Here is a 26,611-nt window from a genome sequence, read left to right as displayed (position 1 = left end):
TAATGCATATTAAATGCTGAAGATGTAATTAATACCTATTATATCTTCAACATGTAATATGCATTAATTACTTTCTTAAAATAACTAAAATGATTGGTCCAGAATCAATCATACAAGCACACAATAGATAGTGAAAACAAAATAACCTAACCATATATATATATATATATATATATATATATATATATATATATATATATATATATATATATATATATATATATATATATATATATATTGAATGAGATATGATTTGAAATTTAACTATTTAAGGAATAATTACAAAATCTGAAATGTGAGATTATATCTTTATAACAAACTTTTAAGCTATTAACAAAAATGATCATTTTTAAAATAAGTCTATTTTGAACTAGAATTTGTTACATCATACATACTTTTCTAACAAAAAAGAGAAAAAAAGGATTTCGAATTTTAGACTAAGCATTTCACATAAACAAGAAAAACAATTACTCCGAACTTTCAAAAACACGTCATAAATCCAAAAAATAAGTCTCTAATTTTGAGAAAATGGTTAATGTATAAGGGGTAAAATGTATTAGTTGTGAAAGTAAATTGACCACTCAATATATATTGAGTGGTCAAAATAAAAAAACAAAAAAAAAACTATCTACTCCAATGGTAATAAGTGGTCAAAGACAAAAAGTATATAATAATAAGTTATAAAAAAGCTCTCATTTGAGATGTTCTAAAGAGTTACTTAAATTTTGGTGCATCACTCAATATATTATTATACTATTTATGAAGCAGTCGTCCTGTATGCACGAATCTTTTCGTGTATCACACTGAAATTAGTAAATTAATAGTATAATTTTCTTAACACCATCATCAGGACAGGACAAAGTCAGAATTTTAGGATAAAGGGCTTGTATATATTGAAGACAAAATTGCAAGAATGGTCTCTGTGGTATGTCAAAACTAGCAATTTTGGTCCAAAATAGGTTTGGCTCACAAGGATGGTCCAATAGTTTCGTTTTGTTGCGAGTTTAATCCAATTTCCTATGAATTTTTTTATAATGACGGATTTGCCCCTTATTATTTTATTTTCTATTTTTCTTTTATTACAACAACTAAAAATAAAACAAAAATAAAATCTCTCTCTCTCTCTCTCTCTCTCTCTCTCAAGAACTTAGGATTCTTGGATGAACCAGATGAAGATATATTCTTCGTTCATCTTCTAGAAACAAAAATTCAAGGTTTAGTTTTAAAAGACACACACAAAACCAATCTCTCTCTACTCTCCCATTGATGTTCAAGCTTTTGAAGAGCATAATTTTGAGCTTTAAAACACTGATGAAAAGGCAGATCCTGAATATAAACATGATGAAGATGATCGAAGATTTTTTGATTTTCTGGATGTTCTTGTCTAAACATGAAGATGAACAAAATTAAAAAACTGATGAATAAACAAATCTTCTGTTTTAAACAAATTGAGACTCAAACTCGATTTCAGGAACTCAGTGAAGAATTTGAAGAACTCAAGAACGATCTTCAAGCAACAAAAATCATGTTCAAATTTTCTAGAAACTGTAAACCATAGAAACATAGAAAACATTAAATCGAAACCCATGGAACTCGAAAACCTTAAATCAAAACACCAAAAGTCGAAACTCTGAACTTGAAAAACTTAAATCATAACACTAAAACATGTGAATATGCAAAGGCATATATTTACAAATCTGGGTTTTTATTGATTTGGGTTCTCTCTGGATATCCAGATATTGTTCATCTACCATTGACGATTTGCAAAGCTTTACAAATATGGTCCATTTGCTCTTAAGCATTGTAAAAATCAAAGTCGAATTTTTTTTCTCTTCTTTAAATCGATATCAAATGTCGACTACAGGACTTGAGACTAAAACCTCAGATTTCATCCAAGAGCTCGAGATTTTCACCATTGTTACAATGCCAAGCTCTAATACCAAAAAAAATTCAAGCAACATGTTTTGAACTGATGCCACCCATTTAGATTCACCCTCAAAACCTATTAAAGAATTGGCATATTTTGGGTAGATACATATAGATTGAGGGAAATATGGAGAGGGATATATAGGGTCGTGGTTTAGATGGAGAGGGATATACAGGTTCGTGGTTTTTTAAACCTAAAGAAAACGAAGGGTTCATTGGATTTGGGAATCATGTCGATGAGCGGGAGTCGCATCTTCGGAGGTTCACCAGAATAAGCTTGGCATGAGATCTGGGTTTTGTTGGAAAAAGCTTGAAATGAGATCTGGTGTTTTTCTAGTTCTTATGGTAGATTCTTGTATCTAATTTGATGTTCTTGATGAATTTTTGGGTAAGAAACGATTAAAGAGCTTTTGTTAAGGAAAAGTAATGTGGAAGGAATGGGCATTAATGACAGAGAGAGAGGGGGGGGGGGGGAGAGTTTATTTTTGTTTTATTTTTAATTGTTGTAAAAAATGAAAAATGGAAAATAAAATAATAAGGGGCAAATCCGTCATTATTAAAAAGTTCATAGGAAATTGGACTAAACTTGCAACAAAACGAAACTATTAGACCATCCTTGCGAGCCAGACCCATTTTGGACCAAAGTTGCTAGTTTTGACATACAATAGGGACCATTCTTGCAATTTTGTCTATATTGAAATTAAATCTTTACTGTGACATCCCCAAAATCTCGGCCAGAAAAGACCGATTTTCATTTATGCTTTTAAAATAATTTCAGAGTAAATCCTTTTGATTTGAAAGAGTTGCGAAATTTGTTCCCAAAAACAAAACATGATAAAATAATATTTACCAAAGCATTTCATAAAGAAATGTATTTTCATTATATAATTAAAACTCGGGATGTCATGTTCCGATATAGACCATAAAGCATAAACGATAACATTACAAGTCGTTCAACAAATATATACATATACAGACTTGTAAACAAAACAACTTGATGACTCGTCCATCTTATGCCCTTGCGCCATTTCCTGTAATACAAATAAACTGAGTGGGTCAGGCTTGGGAGCCTGGTGAGCATATAAGGTTTTCAACCCACAATAAATAATTATATTTAATTTCCACCAACCAACAATAACCCAATTACTCATTCCCGTTATTCTCACTTTACGTCCCTAAGACAAATAACATAAGGGACCTAGTCTAAGAATATTTCATCGGGGCGACAACACATGCTTTGGGGGTTCCTCAGCAATATAAGTCAAATAAGGCAACCATGAGGGGGATGGAGTACAACAAATGAACACCCAAGTTCATTAACACCTACAGGTGGCGAGCCTGCTAGCGTTCCACAGGACTATCTAGAAAAGCCTGTGGTCATCATCTAAACTCCGCTAGACGACTGAATCAAAAACAACATCGAGGCCTCTCATCTGTTTATCACACGTCAACTATCTACCCATGTTCTACCCAACATATTAGTAGATATTAATATATATTTTTATACATAGTTTAAAACCTGTATAGCATTCTCATTCAATACATATTCCACATAACAGATGAGACACACCCACATAACACGTATTTCATAGAGAATAAATCAGATCTATGAGATAGAAGAAAGTGAATATACATTCACACATATAACAACAAAATATACACATAACACGTATTTTATATAAAATACTTCATAATTATGCGTTAGAAGAAAGTAACCACACACTCACTTGATCAGAAGATGATCGGACAACACTACGGCTTGTAGAAGTAGTATTCTTCGGCAGATCTGGAAAATCTTCACAAAAACCGGACTCCTCGCGGGCAGAGCTTCGGCTCGGGAATCTTACTTCTCGGGTTCTTCGGGACCTCGGGACTTGCTTCGGGGCTCGGGAATGATACCGGGGCTTCGGGATAATTCTTGCACGAAAAATGATGCAAAAACGCGAGAGAAAGGGAAGAAATGAGCAAAGAACTCGGCTACCCTCGACACCCTTTTATAGGGGCTGGAACTTCGAATTACGCTGGGCGTAATCTGAAATTACGTTGGGCGTAACGTGGATCAGCTCGCTGACTCCCCCCATTGGATAATATCGGACAATTTAAATTTAAATTAAATATTGAAAATATTTAATAAACTTAAAAAATTCATATCTTCCTCATACGAACTCCGTTTTCGACGTTCTTTATATCCACGCGTATGTGAGACTACGCTCTATAACTTTCGCTTAGACTCCGTCGGCTAATTTTGAATTTATTTTTATTTTTTATTTTTAGTAGGCCCGGACAGGAAAACTTCGTTATAAATTCATAACTTTTTCATCCGACGTCCGTTTTCGCCTATCTTTTCATCGTTTCACTAAAATTAACAAGATCTTCAATTCTCGTTTAGATTGTTTCGGCTAAAAACCGCTCGATCTCAAATCGAGTATTCGGGCTGCATACTGCTAAGTCGAAACTTCGAAAAATCATAACTTCCTCATACGAAATCAGATTTGGGCGTTCTTTTTATGCATGCTCTCGGTTTAACGAACTCTACAACTTTCGTTTAGATCACTAAGGCTAAATATTGCTCTAACGTAAATTTCACTTTTTACGTCATTCAACATTGTCGGTTCTGTCGCGAAACTTCGACAGATCATAACTTCTTCGTTATAACTCGGATTTCGGCATTCTTTATATCTTCGGAATCCTTGTTTCAACCACTACATCTTTATTCAAAGATATCGGGCTTATCTCACACTTTAATTTTGACACTTAGTTTTATCATTTATTAATTATATCTTTATAATTAAGTAATAAGCACACAAATACACATAATTCACATAATACTCAAATATTTCATCATTAATACTTCAAAAAGAGTTACAAGGGTTAACCTAGACTATTACATCGACGAAAATGTCTAGCCTGGAAACGCAGGCGTTACATTTACACTAGGACTAGAAGTATACTTTCATTTTTGAAGTTGGCATGGTCCAAATTCAATTATAATCATCTATTATCATCACCTTGGTGACTTGGATAGCTTTAGATCGAAGTGGTACTCGGTGATCACGAATCAAAGAATCTAAGTTTACCTTTCTTAAATTTGAAATATCATTTTTTTTTTCAAATTGAACGTTAATTGGCTCTTTCATATTACTATTCCTTTTAGATTATGGGCATTTATTAGGAACATCTACCCTAATATTATCACTAACAAGATGTGGTTGTAAGTTGTGAACATTTTGTTTTTCGTTGGAAAAAAAAATCGACGATTCTTTTCTTGCTCATGTTTACCTTATGATTATAAGAATTAAAAACTCAATCATAATATTAACATCAAATACAAATTATTTTGTTCAAATAAGGTTTTTTTACCACAAATTACACAACACTTAAATATATATTAATTAGCTACTAAGAATTTGAAATTACATTTTCTGGAAGTTGATGTTGGTAAAAGACAGTGCCGATGAATGTAATTGCATTCGCTCTTTTACCAATGATTTGTAATTGCCAATTTTGTAGTAGCCAACTTACATTAGGTATGTGTTGCTTATTATGTGCATGTAATTCTTTATTGTCCAATAGAAAGTTAAAGAAATTGGGCTATAGAGGGGGCTAGTGGGCTTAGGATGATATTTTATGTTGAGCTTAAAAGTTAAAACAATTAAATGAGATTTATTACTAATACTATAGGAGAATAATAAACTATATAAGTAAAATAATCCAAATAGGAGAATGTTGGGGGGCAGCACACCTGCTAGTCCCCTTACTCCCTCCGCCCCTGACCATCCTATGATTAGGTTGGTGGGTGTGGGAAGAAGAATGGCTCGACAAGAGTGAGGCGGAGGGTGACCTGGAGCTCGACAACTCGGGTGAACACCGCTGTTAGGTGCATTTTGTGCACCTTTTTGCACACCTTTAGTCCCATTTCATGCATCTTTTTAGCATAGTTGTTCTTCCTTTTTCTTGCATTTCATCATGTTCATGTTAGTCTCTAGAACAACTTTATTTGCACATTTTCATGTCTTTTTCAGGTAAACCGGAGGTTGGAACGCACTTTGAGAAGTGTCGAGAAGCATTGGTGAAGATTTCGGGATGATCGGGCGAAGAACGAAAAAGTTGAAAAAAATCAAGTTGGGAGTCGGAGTCAGAAGGGTACACGGGCCGTGTTGGATTTACACTGCAAAATCAACACGGGCCGTGTTGACCAGAAATGAAAGTTGTTGACCAAGCTGAACACGGGTCATGTTCGGCCCAAGAAAACTAACTTTTGGCAGTTTTTCTATTTTTCATATTACGGAAAATTGGGTCATTTTGGGGGGGGGGGGGACACAACATATCAGAGCACCATTGGAGAGGAGAATTTGAAGGTTTTTGCAACGGTTTGTCCGTTAATCATTTGGAAACATTAATTCTCATTTTTGTAAGTTGTAATTACACTTAATTTCATCTTTTAGACTTGTGATCTTGTTCTAGCCATGTGTGGCTAGAACCCTAACTTCTCCAATTTCATGTTTTGACTTTTTGGTTGTGAATCAAATCATATGACCTGATGTTTGTTTTTAATTTCTATCTAGTGAAATTGATTTTACTTCAATCGAATGTTTGATTCTAATAATGATTCTTATTGGCCATTTGAATTAGGGTTAGGTCATTCAAGTTATTCATTTTGCAAAATCCGTAATTGTTTGGTGAATTGAACCAAGTAACAAGCATTAAATTGATTTCTTATGAATGAATTTAGTGTAAATTTTTTCACACATTCTTACGCTCCCGAGCTTGTGAGGAGTATTGGGTGTTGTTGGGAACATTCACAATACGCTTAATGCAATCTTTTAATCTACTTCTAAGAGCTTGTTTAGATTAGGTTAGTAAGGTTAGGATTAATGAAAGAGCTTGTTTTGATTGATTAATGTGGTGAATGGAAAGTGTTAGAGCTTGTTAACACTTTCAAGTACCAACTTAGATAGAATGAAACAAATGTCTTGTCATCTTTGATTCACATTGCTGGATTGTCATACATGGAGTTGGAGTCCTTACAAAATCTGAACTTAATTCATTATTTTAGTTGTTTACTCGTGTTTTATATTGGTTTGCTACATCATTACACTCAACCCCCCCCCCCCCCCCCCCTTATTTAATCTTTTGTGAACAAATACCTTACGCAAAGAGGTATATACTAATTATCCCGTGTCTCTGTGGATCGACCCTACTTGCCTTGTACTACCTTTCTAGTGCAATAGAGTAGTGTACTTGGAGTCATTTGTACCCCTTTATTTGTTGGGTTTGACACACCAAACAACCGCCCTCTCATCTCGGCATGCCGAGGTTTTTTGTGGAACTTGACGACTCTTCACCGAGTCTCTCTCTTTGCCAACCGAAGAAAATGACGTGGAAGGGGGTGGTGGCCTCGGCAGTCTCGACACCACTCCGAGAAGCCTTATGTGTGCCCGATGCATATCAAATCAAACTTATTTATTTTCATTTTGGAGTTTTGGACCAAACAAGTGTTTTTTAAAATTTTATTTAATAAATAGGTGTAGTTTAAGAATATTTACCAAATAGGTATAGTTTTTAAAATTTTAGTTCTTTCTAAATTTTTTAGCTTTTATTCTATTTTTATTGTTTTCTAAATATATTTTTTTGATTTGTTTAACTTTTTTGCTATTAATGTCTATCAAATTTGTTTACAAACATCATATGTCTCATTTCATTAGAAAAGGATAAAATTTCAATTCAAATTAATGCTTTTGATCTGTTGATAGGAACAACAGGAGCACAATAGGTTTGGGACATAGGCAACTCTTGATATTCTTTATCTTTTCACTAGTGTTATATACTTCTACTACATCAGATTCAGAAAACAAGACTAACAAACATAGGCTATTTACTGCTCCATTAAAGGACACCATAGGAAGTGTTATAGATGGAAACAATTTATGTGAAGTGTTTAACACCATTAACAAAGAGAATGATAGAAAAAAGTGGAGACAACATTGTTTCAATGACTATTGTTGCTTTGTTTACATTAGCCATGGATGTAGCTACTAGTTTGGGTGCCTTGTCTTTCATCTTTGGTGAATTGGCAGGAATATGTAATGGATTGGCTATAGTAGTTATGTTAGCATCAAGTTTGATTTGATACAAGAAGGGAGGAGTAAAATGTTGCTTAATATGAACAATCTCCAAGCTCTCTTCCAATGTTGTGTATAGAAACCATAAAACAAAAGCGTAACAAGCCATAAACATAAATAATAACATGAAGTAATTTTTAATAATGACATAGCTTGTTTATGGTGATATTCATAAGCAAAAGATACTTGCTTACCTAGCAAACGGATACAAATATTCAAGGTATGTCTTGTAAAGAGTATTTCTCATAATCTCAATGTTCATATCACCCAAATCCTCTTAACGAAATGCACTCTCTGAAAAGAGTATTTCTCGAAGCAATTCTCAAGTAACTTATCCATTCTCCATTCAATTTGTATTTGATTAACCTAATTAAGTCAGAAACTGAAGATGAAAGTTCAAAAATCGAACCTGAAATCATGGAAAAATCGAACCGTAATCAAGTAGAAATCAAACCTTGCGGACGGATGTGGAGTCCAGGCGTTTGATTGTGGTCGGAATCAAGAAGGCAGCGTGATGTCAGGGCAGATGGTAGATGACGTGTTCGGGGTTGTTTTATTTTCTTTTGCTTTTGCTTTTAAATTTGATTTGGTATAGATTTCAACTCTAAATGGTAAATATTTTAAAAACAAACCTATTTGGTAAGTATTTGATTTAATATTTGATAACCTAAGTTTGTTTGACAATTTGTTAGATATAAACAGACGTATATTTTTAAGGTAAACTCACTATAATAGTATGATAAAAACCCCGGTAATGAAAGTTCTAAATGAACCGAATGAACACGAATACAAATTTGACCAAATAAATGAACGAACACGACAGAATTGATAAACATTTTATTTGTTTATAACTCTACTTATAACTTTTCTTCCACTTTAGAGAAAAAAATATTGTTGTATTATATAAAAACCATTATCCATTTTCCTAATTAGTTGTTAAACAAATTATATAATTTATCATCCCTAGTTTTTTAATAAAGAAAAAAATTAATTGTGTCCTATTATTTGGTGTGTTTTTGATTCACTTTCCTATTATACTCATTAATTGTTTCCTATTATTTGGTGTGCTTTTGATTCTCTCTTTCCTACTATTCTTTGATTCTTGGTTCGGTTCTGTTTGCGTCCGGACCGATTCTCATCCCTCGGTCGACTAGTTTCACTCGTTATATAGGCAAAAGTTAATTGTTAGACGCCTTCTAGTCGGCCGAGTACAATCTAAAAACTAATCACATACTAGTCGGAAGTTTTACAATACTGAATAATGCATTAGTTTGAAAATAATTATATTTCAAATATTAGAAATGTATATGTAGTTGAAGATGCTCATTATGTGAACGTTAATTTAAAAATATGATGTCTACTATTTTGCCACTTTTGCATTACTATAAATCATTAAGTTTACAAATATCATGTCTACTATTTTGCCACTTTTGCATTACTATAAATCATCAAGTTTGATGGAAAATTGTTTATGTTGCTCGACAGAATTTCTATATTCTTCTATTTCATATAGTAATTATAATAATTCTACAGTTGAATTATCTGATAATTAATAACTATGTATAGTTTGTAAGATCTTTATAAATAAAACAAATTTTTGGTGTGGCATAGAATACAATATCTGTGTTATATTGATAAGTCACTCGGGTCCTCACTTTTATATATATATATATACATATACATATATATATATATATATATATATATATATATATATATATATATATATATATATATATATATATAGTCAAGATCAAATAAGAAGGAAATTTTTGGTAGGAAGGTAAGAAGTTTTTTTTCTACATATTTTTTTTGCGAACAAACAAAATGAATCATTAGATGATTCATTTGTAAGATGATTCACAAGAAAAAATTCTCAAAAAAACATCTCGATGATACATTTATACAATGATTTTGTTGTTATTCACTAAAATTGTCATAAAAGTGAATTTTTTTCTTAATTTACTTAAAAATGAATCATAAAAATGTTTTTTTGGAAATTTTTTCATCTTACAAATGAATCATCTAGTGATTCATTTATTTTGTTCGTCAAAAAATTATGTAGAAAAAAGACTTCTTACCTTCCTACCAAAAAAAAATTCTTACCGGATATATATATATATATATATATATATATATATATATATATATATATATATATATATTAAGCTTTAAAAAATATAAGGTTTTATTGGAAAATTAATATGAATATAAGGGTATTTAATGTAAATTAAAAAGTAACATTTTCATTGCACATTTAATTTAATAGATTAAAAATAGTTAAATTTGACACATATCCACTCAATCAATTCTTCCTGCATTTGGAATACAATTCGTACATTTAGAAATACCCTTTATGAATATCAAATATAATGTTAAATGCACATTTGGTTGGCAGGAAAGGAATCAAATTCGAGGGAAAGAATTCCAATTCCCTCGTATCCATGAGTTTGGTTGGATTTGGAGGGATGGAAAAAATTCCTAAATGAAACAAACTTTCCACCATATGGAGGAAAGTGAATTCCTTCCAAAGTTGGATGGAAAACATTCATTCTCATCAAGGAAAGTGGCAGATTACAGAAATACCTCTTGTACTTAACAAGAAACCCACTACCACTTCTACTTTCACCACCACCACCAATACCGACCACCATCACCGCCGCCACCATCGCTACCAACATCACCGCCATCACCACCATCATCGTTACCGCTGCCGCCACCGACCACTCACCACTACCAACACCGCCATTACCGACCACCACCAACACTGCCACCACCACCCACCACTATCACAACCGTCGCCGCACCACTACCACTACCATCAGTCACCACCACCACCTTCGCCACCACCCACCACCACTACCAACGTCGTCGCCACTATCACCGCCACCACCATTACTACCAACACTATTACCACCACCACACCTATAACCATCACCACCACCACTACCACCACCACCACTACGATCACCCACCACCATTACCACAACCGCCAACGCCACCACCACCGATGTCGCCACTACCATCAACCACGACTACCACAGACGTTGCCACCACCACCTTCGCTACTACCACCGCCACCAGATGCCACTGCCACTACCAACACCATCACCGTTGTCGTCACCGTCACCAGCCGTCATTTCTACCATCACCACCACCGTCGCCACCACAATCAACGCCACCGCCACCATCACCACCACCGTAACCGTCACCCACCATTGTCTCCTCCACCATCATCACCACCCACCAATGTCGTCGTCGCCATCATTGTCACCTCCACCGCCCCCACCACCATTGCCACTACCTCTGAAATTTTCTGTTTTTATAATTTATGTAATGTATATTTACATATAAGTTACAAAAACAAAGTAAAATTAAGCAAAACAGACAAAAAAGAGTAATTCTATCATTTTACATGAACTTTAATTCCATTTCTTGCGAATAAAACAAAATCTAGAATTAATTCCAATTTCGTTTCCTACCAACCAAACAATATATGAAACTGGATTTAAATTCCTGACATATTCATTTTTCAATTCCAATTCAAATTCTTCCCGCAACATTCTGCGAACCAAAGAACACCTAAATTTCACTAATATAATCTATCACGTCAACTTTGAAATTATTTATTTTATTTCACTATTTGTATGATAATAGTCTGTATTTTATATATTTTTTAATATTATACTATAAATTATATTGATACTAACATAATATCATGTATAACAAATTTAGATTTATGTTTCAAGCTTATTTTAAAATTTAATAGTTTTTACTTTTTAATAAGGGAGGAATGACACAAATGCCCTACGGACTTTCTAGGGTTGGCCATTTTAGTGTCTAAACTATTTTGGTGGTTTTATGAGGGAACCAACTCCTGGACAACCTGTCTTTTTAGTCCTTCTAACTTAGAATAACCGGTTTTATATGACACATTAGCAATTTAAGATGATGTGGACGATAAAGTTCATAATTTCATTTTCTAGTTAAAATTGAGATAATAAAGTCGACATCTCGTGTAGAAAGGAACACATAAACATAAATACACCTACTTTCTTCACCACCACCCACTCCCCGTCATAATGTTCAACTGTTTTTATAAAGTTGACAACCCTTGAACGCAACCACTGTCACTCTCATAGGGCTTTCATAAGATTCAACTAAGATATTACAAAATTGATGAGAGCGAGTTCGTTGGCGAGTTTCCCCAACTTAGTTACAATGACAAGTCAATATTTCCGACCCATCGAAGAACCAACATAAGGTTTTGGATTTCATGAAAGTGTTGGGCTACAAAAGTGGCGAAATGAGTTCTTCTATATGTTACAACTTCATCTCGATTGCCATTTTAAAGAATTTCCAAGAATTGTAAACAATGAAGCTTTAATTTGATGTCGGGTCCGGTTTTTTGAAGCTTGTCGTGCTTAATTATGACCCACATCAGAATGAGAGTTAGGTCACACGACTGGATTTAAGATTTGGGTTTTTTTGTTGATGGTGGTTTCTTCTTTGTGAGCTTCGTTTATGAAACAATCGTAGATTCCAAACATGCTTTCACAATATAAATGACTAGTGATTATATGGTTGATTGTGTAGGAATTGAAGCCGACAAAACTATAAGGTTTTCATCTGTCTTGATATAATTTTTTCTCGAGAAGTTTAGTGTATTTGTTCATGGCGATGTTGAGTCCCTTTTGTGTAGCTTCTAGGTGATTAAGTGGAGCGATTTATTTCAATTTCGCTTTTAGTTCAACAGGGATTAAATTGGGTTTAGAGGAAGGCTTATTAATGGCAGATTATATTCTTGATAATGTTTGTTGAATTTCTTGAGTCAAACAATAGAATTTCGTGGGAGATTTTTAAAGGACCTGTGACATTTCATTAAGGAGGTGGCAAAAATGTCACCCGCTTAGCCCTTCTAATCTTCCAAAAGGACTTAATAGACCCGAAAAAAATGATTTTATTCCCTCATAAAGTCACGAAAATAGTTTAGTGACTAAAAAGAACAACGCTAGAAAGTTCGTAGGACATTTGTGTCACTAGGGTGCAGCAAGGCGACCCCTTGGGCCCTCTTCTTTTTTCCCTCATTTTGCACCCGCTTGTGCACAAGATTAGAGACAATTCCAAGCTCCTTCTCCATGCTTGGTATCTGGATGATGGGACTATAATTGGGGATTTAGAGGAGATGGCTAGAGTGTTGAACATTATTCGGTTGAATGGTCCAGGCTTTGGTCTTGAGTTGCACGTCAAGAAAATGGAGATTTTTTGGCCCTCCTGTGATGGTACAAAGCTTCGTGCCGATTTATTCCCAACGAATATAAGGGGCTGTTAACTGAGACGCAAGGTTTATTAGCGGGCTGGCCATGAAGAGAGCGGTCAATGCTGTTGATTTGATGGGTCTTTTTCCATAACTATGTGACCCACAGAGTGAGCTCCTTTTGCTTCGATCAAATATGGGCATCGCAAAACTTTTCTTTGGTTTAAGGACATGCCAGCCGGTGCACATAAAAGAGGAAATTTTTTTCTTTGACAAAGGATTGCGCAGGTCTATCGAGGATATGTTGGTATGTGGAGGCCCCTTCTTTGCAGACATTCAGTGGCATTTGGCTTCCTTCCCTATTCGTTTCGGTGGTTTGGGTTTGTACTCGGCATACGGGGTTTCCTCTTACGTGTTTCTCAAGACAACATCTTACGTGACAGTGACATATGTGATATGAATTCTGATTACCTATGTGCTATGAATCGTCTTCACGATACGATTCCGGGATTTGACTGTAGCGGTTTCACTAATAAAGACCCCCCCTAAATCCCAAAAAGCATTGGCGTGTGCCCTTTTTAGCAAAATTGTCAAAGATATGGAAGTCGACTTCGACATGACTGTTAGACAGAAAGCAAATTTTGAGTGTCTGCGGGAACCTCATGCTCAGAATTTTCTCCTAACTATCCCTATTGATGGCCTTGGCCAGCATATGTCTCCTGTGGAGTACTGAACTATCCTTCGTTACCACCTCATGATTCCTCTACTCCCAATTGACGAGATATGCCCAGTTTGACGCAAGGCATGTTTGGATACCTTTGGGGAACATGTGGTTCATTGTAGAGAGCTCCCTGGTTTCAAGTACCGACATGATGTGGTTAGGGATGTTCTCTTTGATGCTTGTCGGCATGCTGATATTTCTGCGAAGAAAGAAGCGCCAATAAACTTTTTGACGGACCTACAGGATACAAGATCCATACTTAGACCGGCTGACATTTTAGTCTTTGGATAGGTAGGAGGGAAGCACGCGTGTGTGGATCTTACTGGGTCTCTCCTCTCATCGGTTTGAGGAGCGGGGGTTTCACAACAGGGCATGCCGCTTTGAAAGTCGTTGTGTGCAAAGTGACAAAGCACGAGAATGCATGTATAGAAAATCAACATGTGTTTGTACCTTTTGCATTTGATACATTTGGTTTTCTCGCACCAGAGGCGGTGGAGCTACTCAACAGAGTCCAACGGGTCATGAACTCTAATGTCATATCTCCTAGATCCACAGACGTTGCTTTCAAAGAATTAGTTTTGTCATCCAGAAACGGCTAGCGGCCCAGCTTGTTTCCCGTTTACCTTCCCATTGATATATATTGAACTATATTAAGCGCATAATACTAAACGAATAATTTAGATTTTTTTTTTAATTGTCTAATAATATAATTCAAAAGTTGTTTCAATAAAAGTATATGAGTCTAACTTTGCAAAACGCTTTAAGAATTTTTTTGAAAAACTATAAAAAAAATTTAAAAAAATATACCTAGCATGTTCTTTTAGTGTTAAAATAGTAATGGGTTGGAGAAAATTTGGTGTTGCCTTATGTTCTGTATCAATTTGTTGTAAAATAACAGCTTTACGGGTTGAAGATTGTCTTGTATTAAACACGATCTACATAATAAATTATAAATTAATTAAGTTTAAAACAAAATCTATTATTATTATCATATCATGTTAGACTTTTAGTTGAAGAAAGAGGACAGAAAGGCCTCCACAGTGCCATGTCCGTGCTAGTTAGGTTCCACTCTGAACTCTGTGTTTAGAGTAAATTACAATGTTGCTCTTCAGAATTATTATATAGATTTAGCTTTTGAAAAAGGGTTTTTGACATAAAAATCCCAAATTTTACACAAAATATTTGGATATGTCCTAAGTCAGTTTTTTGGTGCGTTAAAGCCCTAACATACCGGAAAATTGATTCGGTTTTGCCCCTTACCCGGCTACAGCCGGTGACACAGCATAGGAGGCGCTGACGAGGAGAATTTTTGCATATGTGGAACCACGTCAGCGCTGACGCTGTTTTGTAAAAATCTCGAAGAAGTAAGAAGCACATTGGGGATATAGAGATTCAAACTCGGGATATAATTGTTTGTTAGCTTACCTAACAAATTATATTTAACATCTAAAAAATATTATTATTATTACTATTATTTTTATCATTATTATAATAATTACTATTATATATATATATATATATATATATATATATATATATATATATATATATATATATATAGAGAGAGAGAGAGAGAGAGAGAGAGAGAGAGAGAGAGACTCATACGAAAATGCAAATATTTTGCGAAAATGCGAGAACCAATTACAATTAAATTATTAAACATTTTCATTAAATTAAAAGGCTACATCCGTAAATTTAAAAGACAACTGCATACCCACTTTCATAGTTGGTTTCTACTATTATAAATCGTTTGAAAACTTCCTCATACATAAAAATTTTAATTGAAAACTTCCTCATACATTTGAATCTTTTCAAAGTAATACTATCTTCGTCCCAAATTGATAGTCCACTTTTGAGTTTTTAAGTCTTTTTTCTTCAACTTTGATCTTAAATATTTTTGTTTTTGATAGATAATATTTGATGCAAAATATATGAATGGATTGTATTTTAAATGTTTTTTCATTGTTATAAGTTTTATCAAGTAATATATAACACAAATAAAAATATTTAAGGTCAAAGTTAAAGAAAAAAGACTTAAAAAGTCAAAAGTGGACTATCAATTTGGGACGGAGGGAGTATAAGAATACTTCGTATCCTTTTCTTTAACTTATATTCTACAAATTTGAATCTTTTTAATAGTATTTATACACAAATATCGCACTTTTGGATTAAGATACTTTCCATAAAATCAACATGTAACATCTCAAAACACGGGCTAAAAATTTCATTTTTAATTAAGTGATTTGCAAAACGTTTGTAATAAAATATCATACGATCAAATCATTTAATAAAACATGTCTCGTGACTGTAAACCAAAACGTAAAACATAATAATGTCAGAGTACAAATCCCAGAATGTCTCATAGCGCGGAAAACAAAGGGCGTGTGTGTGATGCGCCGCTACTGCGCCAACTCCTTCCCCTTGACTGAAGAGGTACCTGAAACAACAACTAAAAACCGTAAGCACGAAGCTTAATGAGTTCCCCCACTGTACCATATACCATACCACATAACTTACACATATTGTCAGGCATATCTGGGTGCCTGACCTATCCCTTCGGTCCTCTCAACCGGTATCGACTAGCATATTTGGGTGCTGGTCTCCCCTTCGGTCCTCTCGACCGGATGCTGGCTAGCATATCTGGGTGCTGGTCTCCCCTTCGGTCCTCTCGGCCGGATGCTAGCTAGCATATCTGGGTGCTGGTCACCCCTTCGGTCCTCTCGACCGGATGCTGGGGACTATTTCACCCCCTACTACTACCACATACCACATATCACATAATCTATCTAGCATGGCTGTGCATAACTGCCCCTTCGGCCCTATTGACCGGTAATTTGGGGACTGTCTCCCCTACTGTCACTAGCACATAGCATCATATCATACTAGCACATAAACATATCACAGGTAGTAGCAACCCTAGATGAATATCACAGAGACAATCATCTAATCATACAACTCCTACTGGTGGGCCGGCATTGTGGCCATAGACCCACCGCTACTGGAAGGTAACTCACCTCGAAAAGTAGCTGCTGAAAGTCTGCTCGCTAAGCGCCTGACTGCTGAACCGGTAATCCTCCAGCTATACATCATAAACATAGATTAGCTACTCATTAAAACCCTTAGGTCAATTGACTGACCCAACCCTGGTCCAAGGTCAAGTCCTTGGTCAAAGTCAACTTCTAGTTGACTGGACTCGCCGAGTCATGGCACAAACTCGCCGAGTCCTTCTCCTACTAACCCGGTCCTACTCGACAAGTCCCTATTCCCACTCACCGAGTCACCCTTAACTCACTACTTGGGACTATAGAATCGACTTGCGATCCGACTCGCCGAGTCCAAGAACAACTCGCTGAGTCCCCACGAGTAGATCTCCTACTCGCTTCCAAATCCTCACCAGAGCATCCTTTATTTGGATTTGGGTTTCTAGGACTATTGCTACATGTTAAATTGCTAATTCCGCGTGCAGATATGAAGGGTTGGACCTTCAACACTTAAACCCCTCTTACTCAGTGACAGTTCATATGACTCGCCGAGTTTGAAGAACAACTCGTCGAGTTCCAGGCAATCTTCATAGGACTCGCCGAGTCTAAGGCCATCTTCATAGAACTCGCCGAGTTCCACTTTGGGACTCGCCGAGTCCCTTTGACCCATTTCCCATATAGACCAAATCTGAGACATGCAACACTTCCAAACCATAGATCTATGTTCCTAGGGCATGCTTATCACGTAAAGTTGCAAACTTTAGGTGCATGCATGGCCCTACAAGCTCAAGAAGGCAATTCCAAGCTCTTTAAGAGGTCATACACTCATTAGGGACCTCGATAACTCCAAGCACAGAGACTTTATACTTCTAATACGTCCATAAGGTCTAGATCTGAAGTCCTTTCGGATCATATAGCACAAACACATGGAGTTTGGTGTTTTAGGGCTTGAAAACCACCAATTAGGGACAAAAAGGGGATCTAATGAACTAGTGATCAAGGTAGGGACTTTTCTACCTGAATGGAAGCCTCTTGTAGGGTAGATGTCGGATCTACTTCCCCTCCTTGCACTCTTCCACCTCCTTCTTCTTGTCTTAAGCTTCAAACTTCCTTCACAAGGCCAAAATCACTCACAAAGACAAAAAAGGGGCTAGGGTTTCGCTCTACAGCTCTCTGGAAGTGTTAGGGACAAGGGAGGCCGAGTTAGAGTGCTAAAATAGGGTGCAAACACCCAGGTTAGGGTTTTTGCCTAAGCAGGGCCTACTCGCCGAGCCCGGGAACTGACTCGCCGAGTCCATAGCTTAGACCCCGCGTCTCATCTCGCTTCTACTCGGCGATTTAGTCCTTCAACTCGCCGAGTCCAAGGAAAAATGCATAATTTAAGAAATATTAATTACAAGGAATACGTACCAGGAACCAGGTGCTACACAACATCCCATGCATATTTCCAAATTTACCTTTCCATGTAAACTATAAAGTTAACTTAATATAACAATTATTTTTAATCCAAAGTACATATGTAAACCTCAGTGATTTAAATTAAGATAAATGCCAATCTGTGTATTTTCCAAAACTGAATCTTTGCTCAAGTAAAAATAAAACCAATATATAAATCTTAAATCAAACATAAAAATCACTACGAATATAATCCTTTAATCGATAATAAAAATCAACACTGATATCATCCATATGAAAAAAGTAACAATCAACAATGTAGACTTCAACCATCTGCTTTTTTTTGGCATCTTCAAACTTTTTTCAATGTGGATGATGGTGGTGATTTTATCACCAAATATATTTTAGTGTAATGGACTTAACAAGTGTTTCAAGAATAATGTTTTAGTTATAATACAAGTTAGGAGGTGTGGGAGTGCACACTTGTATTTACTAAAATATTGTTAGTACCGAACACTATTCTGTCATTCTTGAAAAATGTAAATATAAGGACTAATATGTCTTTTTTTGAAAGACACAAACTATTTTCAGTTATCCGTTGATTGGATAAATCAAAGAAAACGGCGCCAATTGAAACACAGAAAACCGGGAAATGCTTTCTTCTTCATCTTCTTCTAAAATTGATTCTGATTTTGTGCTTAAAATCAGAATTGTTGCGTCAGGAATTATCCTAAGTTTGGATTTCGTGATACCCAAGGCATATAGGGTCGAAATATCAAACAAGGAAAGTGATTACATGATTCCTGTTTTGTTATTCACATTTCCATAACCCTATTTCGATTTTCCTAACAAATGAGAATGCAGTCACTTCATCAACGCAACATCACCAGCGTCGCTTAAAACAAACTTCAGTCATTGAGGTTGTCATTATGTGCTGATATGCTAGAGCTCTCAAATCTGCATGAAGGAAAATCAAGCAAATGAGTTACAATATAAGTATTAAATAATTGAATGAAGTAATAAGTTTCAATCCAGTACATACTAGCAAGATTTACTCCATGAACTTGCAAACTTAATGAAAATAGTGAAACTTGCGAACTGAAGTTAGCATACAAAATAGTTGAGATTTTCTTTACCCACACCAACAACATTTTTTTTAATTTAACTTGATTTATGGTGAAACTAAACACTTGACAACCCCAAACTTTTTCTCATGAAATAGCACTGAACTTTCGGAAATCAGATCAACCCGTGATAGCAACAATTTTTTGCACTTAAACAACAATCCACTATATGGAAAAATGCATCAGGTGAATAACAATCCACATTACATCTATGAGGTTTGTTGTATTGATAAAAAACCAGCTCCTTGAAACAGTTGAACTGACATTTATACCCTTGAAAAAGTGTTTAATATATTCCAGTGAATCTTGTCTTAATATACTTTGCACCACCTGATAGTAGCCTAACAGAAACACAGGACAAACATGATGTACAATTCGACATGTAAATGTTGTTGCCCCTCTGGTTAAATCTGAATTGTTGTTGTTGCAAGTGTTGTTACACCATGCTCTATATAAAAAACAAAATTAGACAAACCTACTTTGGGGCTCTATAGCCTAGACAGATATCATAAAACCCAAAAAACAATACATACGAACTAGTCGTGGATACGTATGAATTCTTAATTGTGAATTTAAATAAGTTTTAAACTAAACCTGTTTAAAACATTTAAATTTCTTATTTTTTATGTATTCCATATAATCTACATATTTATTAAATATTCAACATAATAAGAAATCTTGATTATTATCATGCCCAATTAAGAATTCCATATCTAGTTTCACTAGATAACTTAATTTATTAAATATTCAACTTAATAAGAAATCTTGATTATTATCATGCCCATTTACGAATTTAATATCCAGTTTCACTAGATAACTTGCTTATATGTGGTTTAAAACTCAAACTAAAACCCCAAACTCGCTACCAACTTCTCTAAATCCCTACTCGAGTGGCTTATTCTGGAGCACCTTGATTGGAATGTTAAAGCTCTCCATACCTGCAATGCCATTACTCATAGAATTGATATGTTTCTATATTGGCATAAGCTCACTCAGATTGCCAACCTGCATTTTAAATAAATAAAAAATCAGATGAAAAAATGAAGATATAGATATAGAGATTACAAGAACCAAAAAGCTTCAATTTATAAAAACGAAGTGGTGATAGAAAAACATAACCATAAACTTCTTATAAGGCATAATTTAAATTGAAACCAATAGCTCATGTATGCATACAAACTCAAAATAAGAAATAAGAATCAAGGAAGAGTCATCATGCCATGAGAACCATAAATACCAACCTACCCAATTCTGAAGAGTAATTCGATATAGTTGCAGGAGCGATCCATATGTAAAGAGGGCAGAAGCAGGTAACTAGGGCACCAAATGATTCGAAATAAAGGAGATTTCGATGAAAGAACGTTAATAAGCACTTGCAATAAAAGGAAATTTTGGGGAAAAGATAAGGAGATGATTAACCTTAGTTGATCACCAAGAGGAATAAAGAAGGGTGCACTTTGAAAAAGAAAGAAAGAAACCTGTAAAGTATACATAAAGTATACACCCAGGAGGAAAAACAACATCCGAGCCAACCTTCTCATAGCTCGTACAAAACTAAAAAATTGGAGTATTATGGCGCCCTAACCAAAATACAGGCAAGTTTCTGACATCCCACATCAACAGAATCCCAATTCTTTGCCGAAATCGCATCAAGATTTATACATACACTCTCAGTCGACGAAAAGCAGAGGGCTTGTATCTGATCAGAGGGATCGATTCCTAGCTGAGAGACTAGCAATCGAAAACCCTAAATCGTTGAGAGACGATCAATTGAAGAAGCATTTGATTTCATGGGAGTTAAAGGACACACATCGGGAGTCCGGATGTGTTCTTGAAGGGTAGGGCAAGAAGGCAGTTGTCAGCGGAGAATCGTAGGTGCTTCTTTAAGATATGGATGAGAAACGGTCGACGAGGGTGGTGGATGTGGGACTGGGCCACTGGGGAACCGCCTAAAACCATCTATATGCCTTAATTACAATAATACCCTTCCGTGTAAACTTATTATATTTAATATATTATTAATAAATTTGATCTAATAATAACAACATGTGTACACTTCTTATTTGACAATATGTGTTTTCGCATTTTCGCAACTCATTTGTGTTTTCGAATGAACCTATATATATATATATATATATATATATATATATATATATATATATATATATATATATATATGTGTGTGTGTGTGTGTGTTTGTGTGTGTGTATTAGAAATGCTTTTATATGTTTTTAAAAGGTATTTATTTATTTAAACTCGTATTTATGCCTCTAAAATCATATTATTATGATATTATAAATTTATACATATGTTTTTAATTTATTTTAATATGTATATCTTTATACATATAAAATGTTATATCTTTAAAAATGTATAAAGACGTTATATACGTAGTTATACATATAAAATCATATAAAAATCGAATTTATATATTTTATGAATTTATACATAAATATTTATATGTATAGAAAACATACATAACTATACATATGTTTTAAAAAAGTATTTATACATTTTAAAAAAATGTTTATACATTTTAAAAACATATTTATGCATAAAAATAATATTTTTTTTACGTATAAAGACATATTTATATAAGCGACCTAATAATAATAATAATAATAATAATAATAATACAACATGTTAGATAGTAAAATATAATATTATACACGTAATTACGTTCTTATACCTACTAAATATAAAAATTAATAATAATAATAATAATAATAATAATAATAATAATAATAATGGTTTATGTATAAAATATAGCGTTATATACCTACTAAAATGTTATTTATACATATAAAATATTATTTATACATGAAAAAACCTTTTTTATACATATAAAAGCATATTATTTATATCAATAAAAATGTTTTTTACATATAAAAACATATTATTTATATGTATAAAGAATTATACATGTATATGAGGTTTTATACATTTTTTGTATGTATAAATCATATTTTTATATTTATTTAAACATGTAAAAACATTTTTAATATGCATTAATATGTATATAAGTGTATGTATAAATTCACAAAATAATAATAATAATAATAACAATAATAATAATAATTAGGGAAGGACCCCCGCTTTGGGGGTTACAAAGTGTTCAGTTGTAAAACATACAGTTACAGATACAGGTTACAAACATAATTTCTTGTTTCCACTACTATACATTTCAAGAAAGTAAATAATATACATAAGCAAAAGGATCATTTTAAGATATTAATGTAAGGATAAAACAAATGAAGCATTATGTTATACACTGTTTTCTTTTGTTGGTTATTCAGCAACAACAACAGCGCCAAAAATGACATCTATCCGAACCACATAACTCGGGGAAATCCACAAAACTTCAATCACAGCCTTCAAGCATTCCACAATGACACCATCTTTTCAGATTTCAAGCATGTACAATGTTTGCAGCCTTAATACAGATGGTATTTCACATACGTTAACCAACACACAAATCAATTTAAACTCAAAGAAAAAGTTTATCATTTTAGTAAATTCCATAAAACTTCATGTTAATCTCAACTTTTGCAGGATGTAAGCAAAGTCGAAATTGTAATTAATGAAAAACAAAAGTAATTAATTACCTTATAACATAGTTTGTTTTATTGCTGAAAAGGACTTGGCAATAGGATTGCATACTTTTCTGCAAATAGATTAAACTATCAGAAGGAACTAAACCTCTTAAATTTGGATGAAACCTTTAAACCATCAAACCATTTCCTTCTTACCATGCACATCCTTTAACCTTGCTTTTAGTTCCCTGTAAAATTTAACCACAAAAAAAAAAATTAACTTTCATAGATTAAATTATAAATAAAATTATCGTTCCAAAAGTTATATAAAAGGGTAAAAATGGAAATGAAAATACCAAGAACCGAAAAGCAAATTATGAACCCAACTGAGATTTACACAACTCTTCAATTGCCTAAACGGGTGACATGTAGCAGACCCCCGTTCACCCTGTGATGCACAAACCATTAATTTTTTTTTAGTGTTTTAGAAGGAAAATAAATAAATAAATTCAGCTATATAAGTTTAACAATAATAGAACAACAATTCAACATATTTCTCAAGTAATTCTTCAATAACAGAAGAAAGTAAACTGCATATCATAGTATATTATAAACCATGAAGATTTATGAGTGTGAACAAAAACTTTATTTTTCTAACTTGTATGTAGCACTAAAAACAATTTTTTTTTTATGTTAAGCCTTTATTAATAGATAGCTCTATAAAATTTATTTTTATGAACAAAAGAATACGAAAAGAGAGATGGGGTTCATTTGTAAATCGAACATACATGGCTATCGCTTGCACCTGGCAGCTACAACACATTTCAATTCTGCATTACCCCTGAAAAGAAGTGCTATTCGGTCCTTCAACACGAAACTTTTTTGTAACATAAACAAACCATACCAAAACTAATTAAGATATTTGCAAACAAAAATTACAGAATTGTCCTCGTTGTCTATTAAAAAGAAATCCCCATATACATAACCTGCCAACACAAAATTAAGATACAAATATCACTTCACAATTGAGATGAATAGGTTGGACTATAGACTAATATGGAGTTTTTTTTGTCCCACCATGAAAAAGTAGCATGCATATTTAGGAGCAACAACCTGCTTTTTCTTTATACTTCTTATTCACATCTCGAACTACCTATAAATATAGATACTTTAAATGTTTAGCTCTATATATAAAATCATATAAATGGTGGGTTTTTTTTTAATTTTTAAAAATTGCGAAAAAAAATGAATAAAAAGTTGATGCCGTTACCAGAAGCTATTAATGGACATGTGTAAAACGTGAAGATCACCAGTATTTTAGGTGCCACCAGATTCCCCGACCCAAGAGGATGCAAACACTCATTACCTACAATGGACTTCACATCCAAAAAATTATAAAAGAAAATAAAAATAACAAATCCTTTGCAGATATGAAATCTGAAAAGTAATCATAAGTGCCCCAATTTCCAGACCGTTTTCAGACTTAAAAAAATATCATACATCAGGTTTTGGTTAAACAAACAAAGAACAAAGAAAAAAAAAAGCCTTATTTTATTACCTATATTGCAGGAATATTCCTTCCAGTTTGGAGAGTTGGAATTAAAAAAAATATATACAGGTAGTATGTTGTAAGTTTCAAACATGAACAAAAAACTTTAGGAAATGTATCTTTTTCCTATCCCTTTTTATTAAAAAAGGAGCAAAGAGAACCTGTTTCACCCATTTGAAAAATGAGAAAATAGTTAATCTAAGCCAGTGAAAAATTGGTATGGAATAGGAGATACCGGTGCAATTGAAGAGTTGGTGGACCCGAAAATATTTGTTTCCAAAGTTCCAGTGCAACTGAGTCAACGATCAATCAAAAATGTTTAACCAAAACACACATACGCACACACACACACAGAAAAATTTAAGAAGGAATCATGATATGAAGCAAATACAGAAAGTTTTGGCCAAAAGGGTTTTTTTGTCATAGTTGTTGATTTTTCTGCTGAAAGAGGAGAGGAAGTTGCATCACTTTGACTTCAAAAATCCAATTGTATGTGTCTGTTTCCATTGAGGACCTGTCAATTACTATATATCTTTTGACTTCAAAAATCCAATTGTATCTGTCAGTTTGGAACAAAGTTGTACCTAGGATTCAAACACAAAAACCATTGTTTCATTCTTTGATTAGTTTGTTTGAGTAAATCTCATAAACCAATAGATAATAAGTTTCGGTTAGAGACGACATAAAAAATATGAATTCAGTAAAAACTTTTAACAAACAGTTGGTGGACAAATGTTTCAACACGTAATAAAAGTTAGCATACCATTTCAAATTGTTCCAATACCTGTATCGCCCTATCAACCAACTGCAATCCTAAGCTCGGTGACCTTCAAACGAAGTCATTTACAGTCTGAGATACAAACAACCCAAAAAAAATCGACATAAGAACAAATATGGTGTCATAAGAGCAATAATTGACTCACTTTGAACACCACCAACACTATAGAGGATAAGAATTGCTCTATGAAGAACACAAAGATTTCGGTCCTGATGGAGAAGACAGAAAACGATTTTGATTTTGGGAGAGATAAGAAAGAAGTCCCAATCGACTACAAACCTGCAAAACCCCGCGATGATCGGTGACAACTGCTTTACAGAAGTTATGAATTAGGAGATTGATCGGTGTGTGTGATTGCTGATGTCGCCGATGTTGCTTCTTCGCTCGTGTCTGATATGAACGCTTAAGCGGATGAAATCCGTCTACGTTTCGATTAAGTCGAAGTTAATGAAGGAGTCGGTGGTCCGAGGGGTATGGTGGAATAATGTTATTGGGGAATAGAAACGGTGGATGACACCGTGTTGGGAGTAAGAAGTCGGTGGAAGAAGAGAAGAGCACGTGGAAAGGTTGGAAAGATAAATTAGTAGTTGCAGAGAAATAGAACACACAGTTATGGCAAAAAAGAAAATTTAAAACCCAAAGAAAAAAAGTTTGGTCCTGTTGAAATTTATCACAAGTTTAATATATATATATATATATATATATATATATATATATATATATATATATATATATATATATATATATAGAAGTGGGTTCGTGTAAAAATGAGTGTAAGATGTGAAAAAGGTAAGAACCAATAAGAAAAAACCATGTGTATAAGAGTAGTTGTCGTTTTTATTTCACACGTAATCGTTTGTTTTTTATATTTTTTTTAATTAAAAGGTTATAAATGTAATTTATATATGTAGGTTTTTTTTTTGAGTGTAACCGTCATTGAGAAGTGAGTTGTCGGTTTTTCAAATTGATGTAACCGTTTATGCGTAATTGTTTGATGGTCTACGTTTCTGTTGTTTGAAATTTTATTCTCAGGGTTTTCTTTTAATTTTATCTATAGTAGATTATGTATTTCAACATTATTCAACATAATGTTTGCGTTTAAAGCTTTGTTAGATGCGAAGGTGAACAGGAATAGGCAAAGTTCGAATTCGAAACTCATGAAGAAATTTACAATTGCATCACAACGAATGGTTTCCAGGAAGAAGGATTATTTAAATGAGAATTT

The 26,611-nt window shown here is 33.9% G+C and overlaps 1 protein-coding gene and 1 long non-coding RNA gene across 25 annotated transcripts; both read right to left on the bottom strand.

The window, feature by feature from the left end:
* Positions 1 to 12,396: 12,396 nt before the first annotated feature.
* LOC145075282 (uncharacterized) lies at positions 12,397 to 12,775 on the bottom strand (the record flags this gene model as incomplete). Its single annotated transcript, XM_079021579.1, has 2 exons — positions 12,397 to 12,471; positions 12,692 to 12,775. Coding segments are annotated over 2 exons (159 nt in total), but the record flags the coding sequence as incomplete, so codon positions are not given.
* A 9,796-nt stretch (positions 12,776 to 22,571) lies between these two features.
* LOC145072837 (uncharacterized) lies at positions 22,572 to 26,023 on the bottom strand. 24 transcript variants are annotated; one of them, XR_013691175.1, is made up of 10 exons: positions 25,666 to 26,022; positions 25,532 to 25,595; positions 25,393 to 25,458; positions 24,330 to 25,192; positions 24,137 to 24,212; positions 23,848 to 24,045; positions 23,416 to 23,507; positions 23,276 to 23,307; positions 23,132 to 23,190; positions 22,572 to 22,959 (listed from the first exon to the last, which is right to left on the bottom strand). It is a non-coding gene; the product is annotated as an uncharacterized LOC145072837 (long non-coding RNA). The 24 variants fall into 24 exon arrangements; XR_013691180.1 differs by having other exon boundaries at positions 25,372 to 25,435; XR_013691177.1 differs by having other exon boundaries at positions 25,393 to 25,435.
* Between the last annotated feature and the right edge of the window lie 588 nt (positions 26,024 to 26,611).

This window comes from Lactuca serriola, chromosome 9 (assembly GCF_051521515.1).
Source record: "Lactuca serriola cultivar US96UC23 chromosome 9, Lser_US96UC23_V15, whole genome shotgun sequence".
Lineage (NCBI taxonomy): Eukaryota > Viridiplantae > Streptophyta > Magnoliopsida > Asterales > Asteraceae > Lactuca > Lactuca serriola.
The sequence above is the reverse complement of the archived record's forward strand: the minus strand, read 5'-3'. Positions and strand labels throughout refer to the sequence as shown.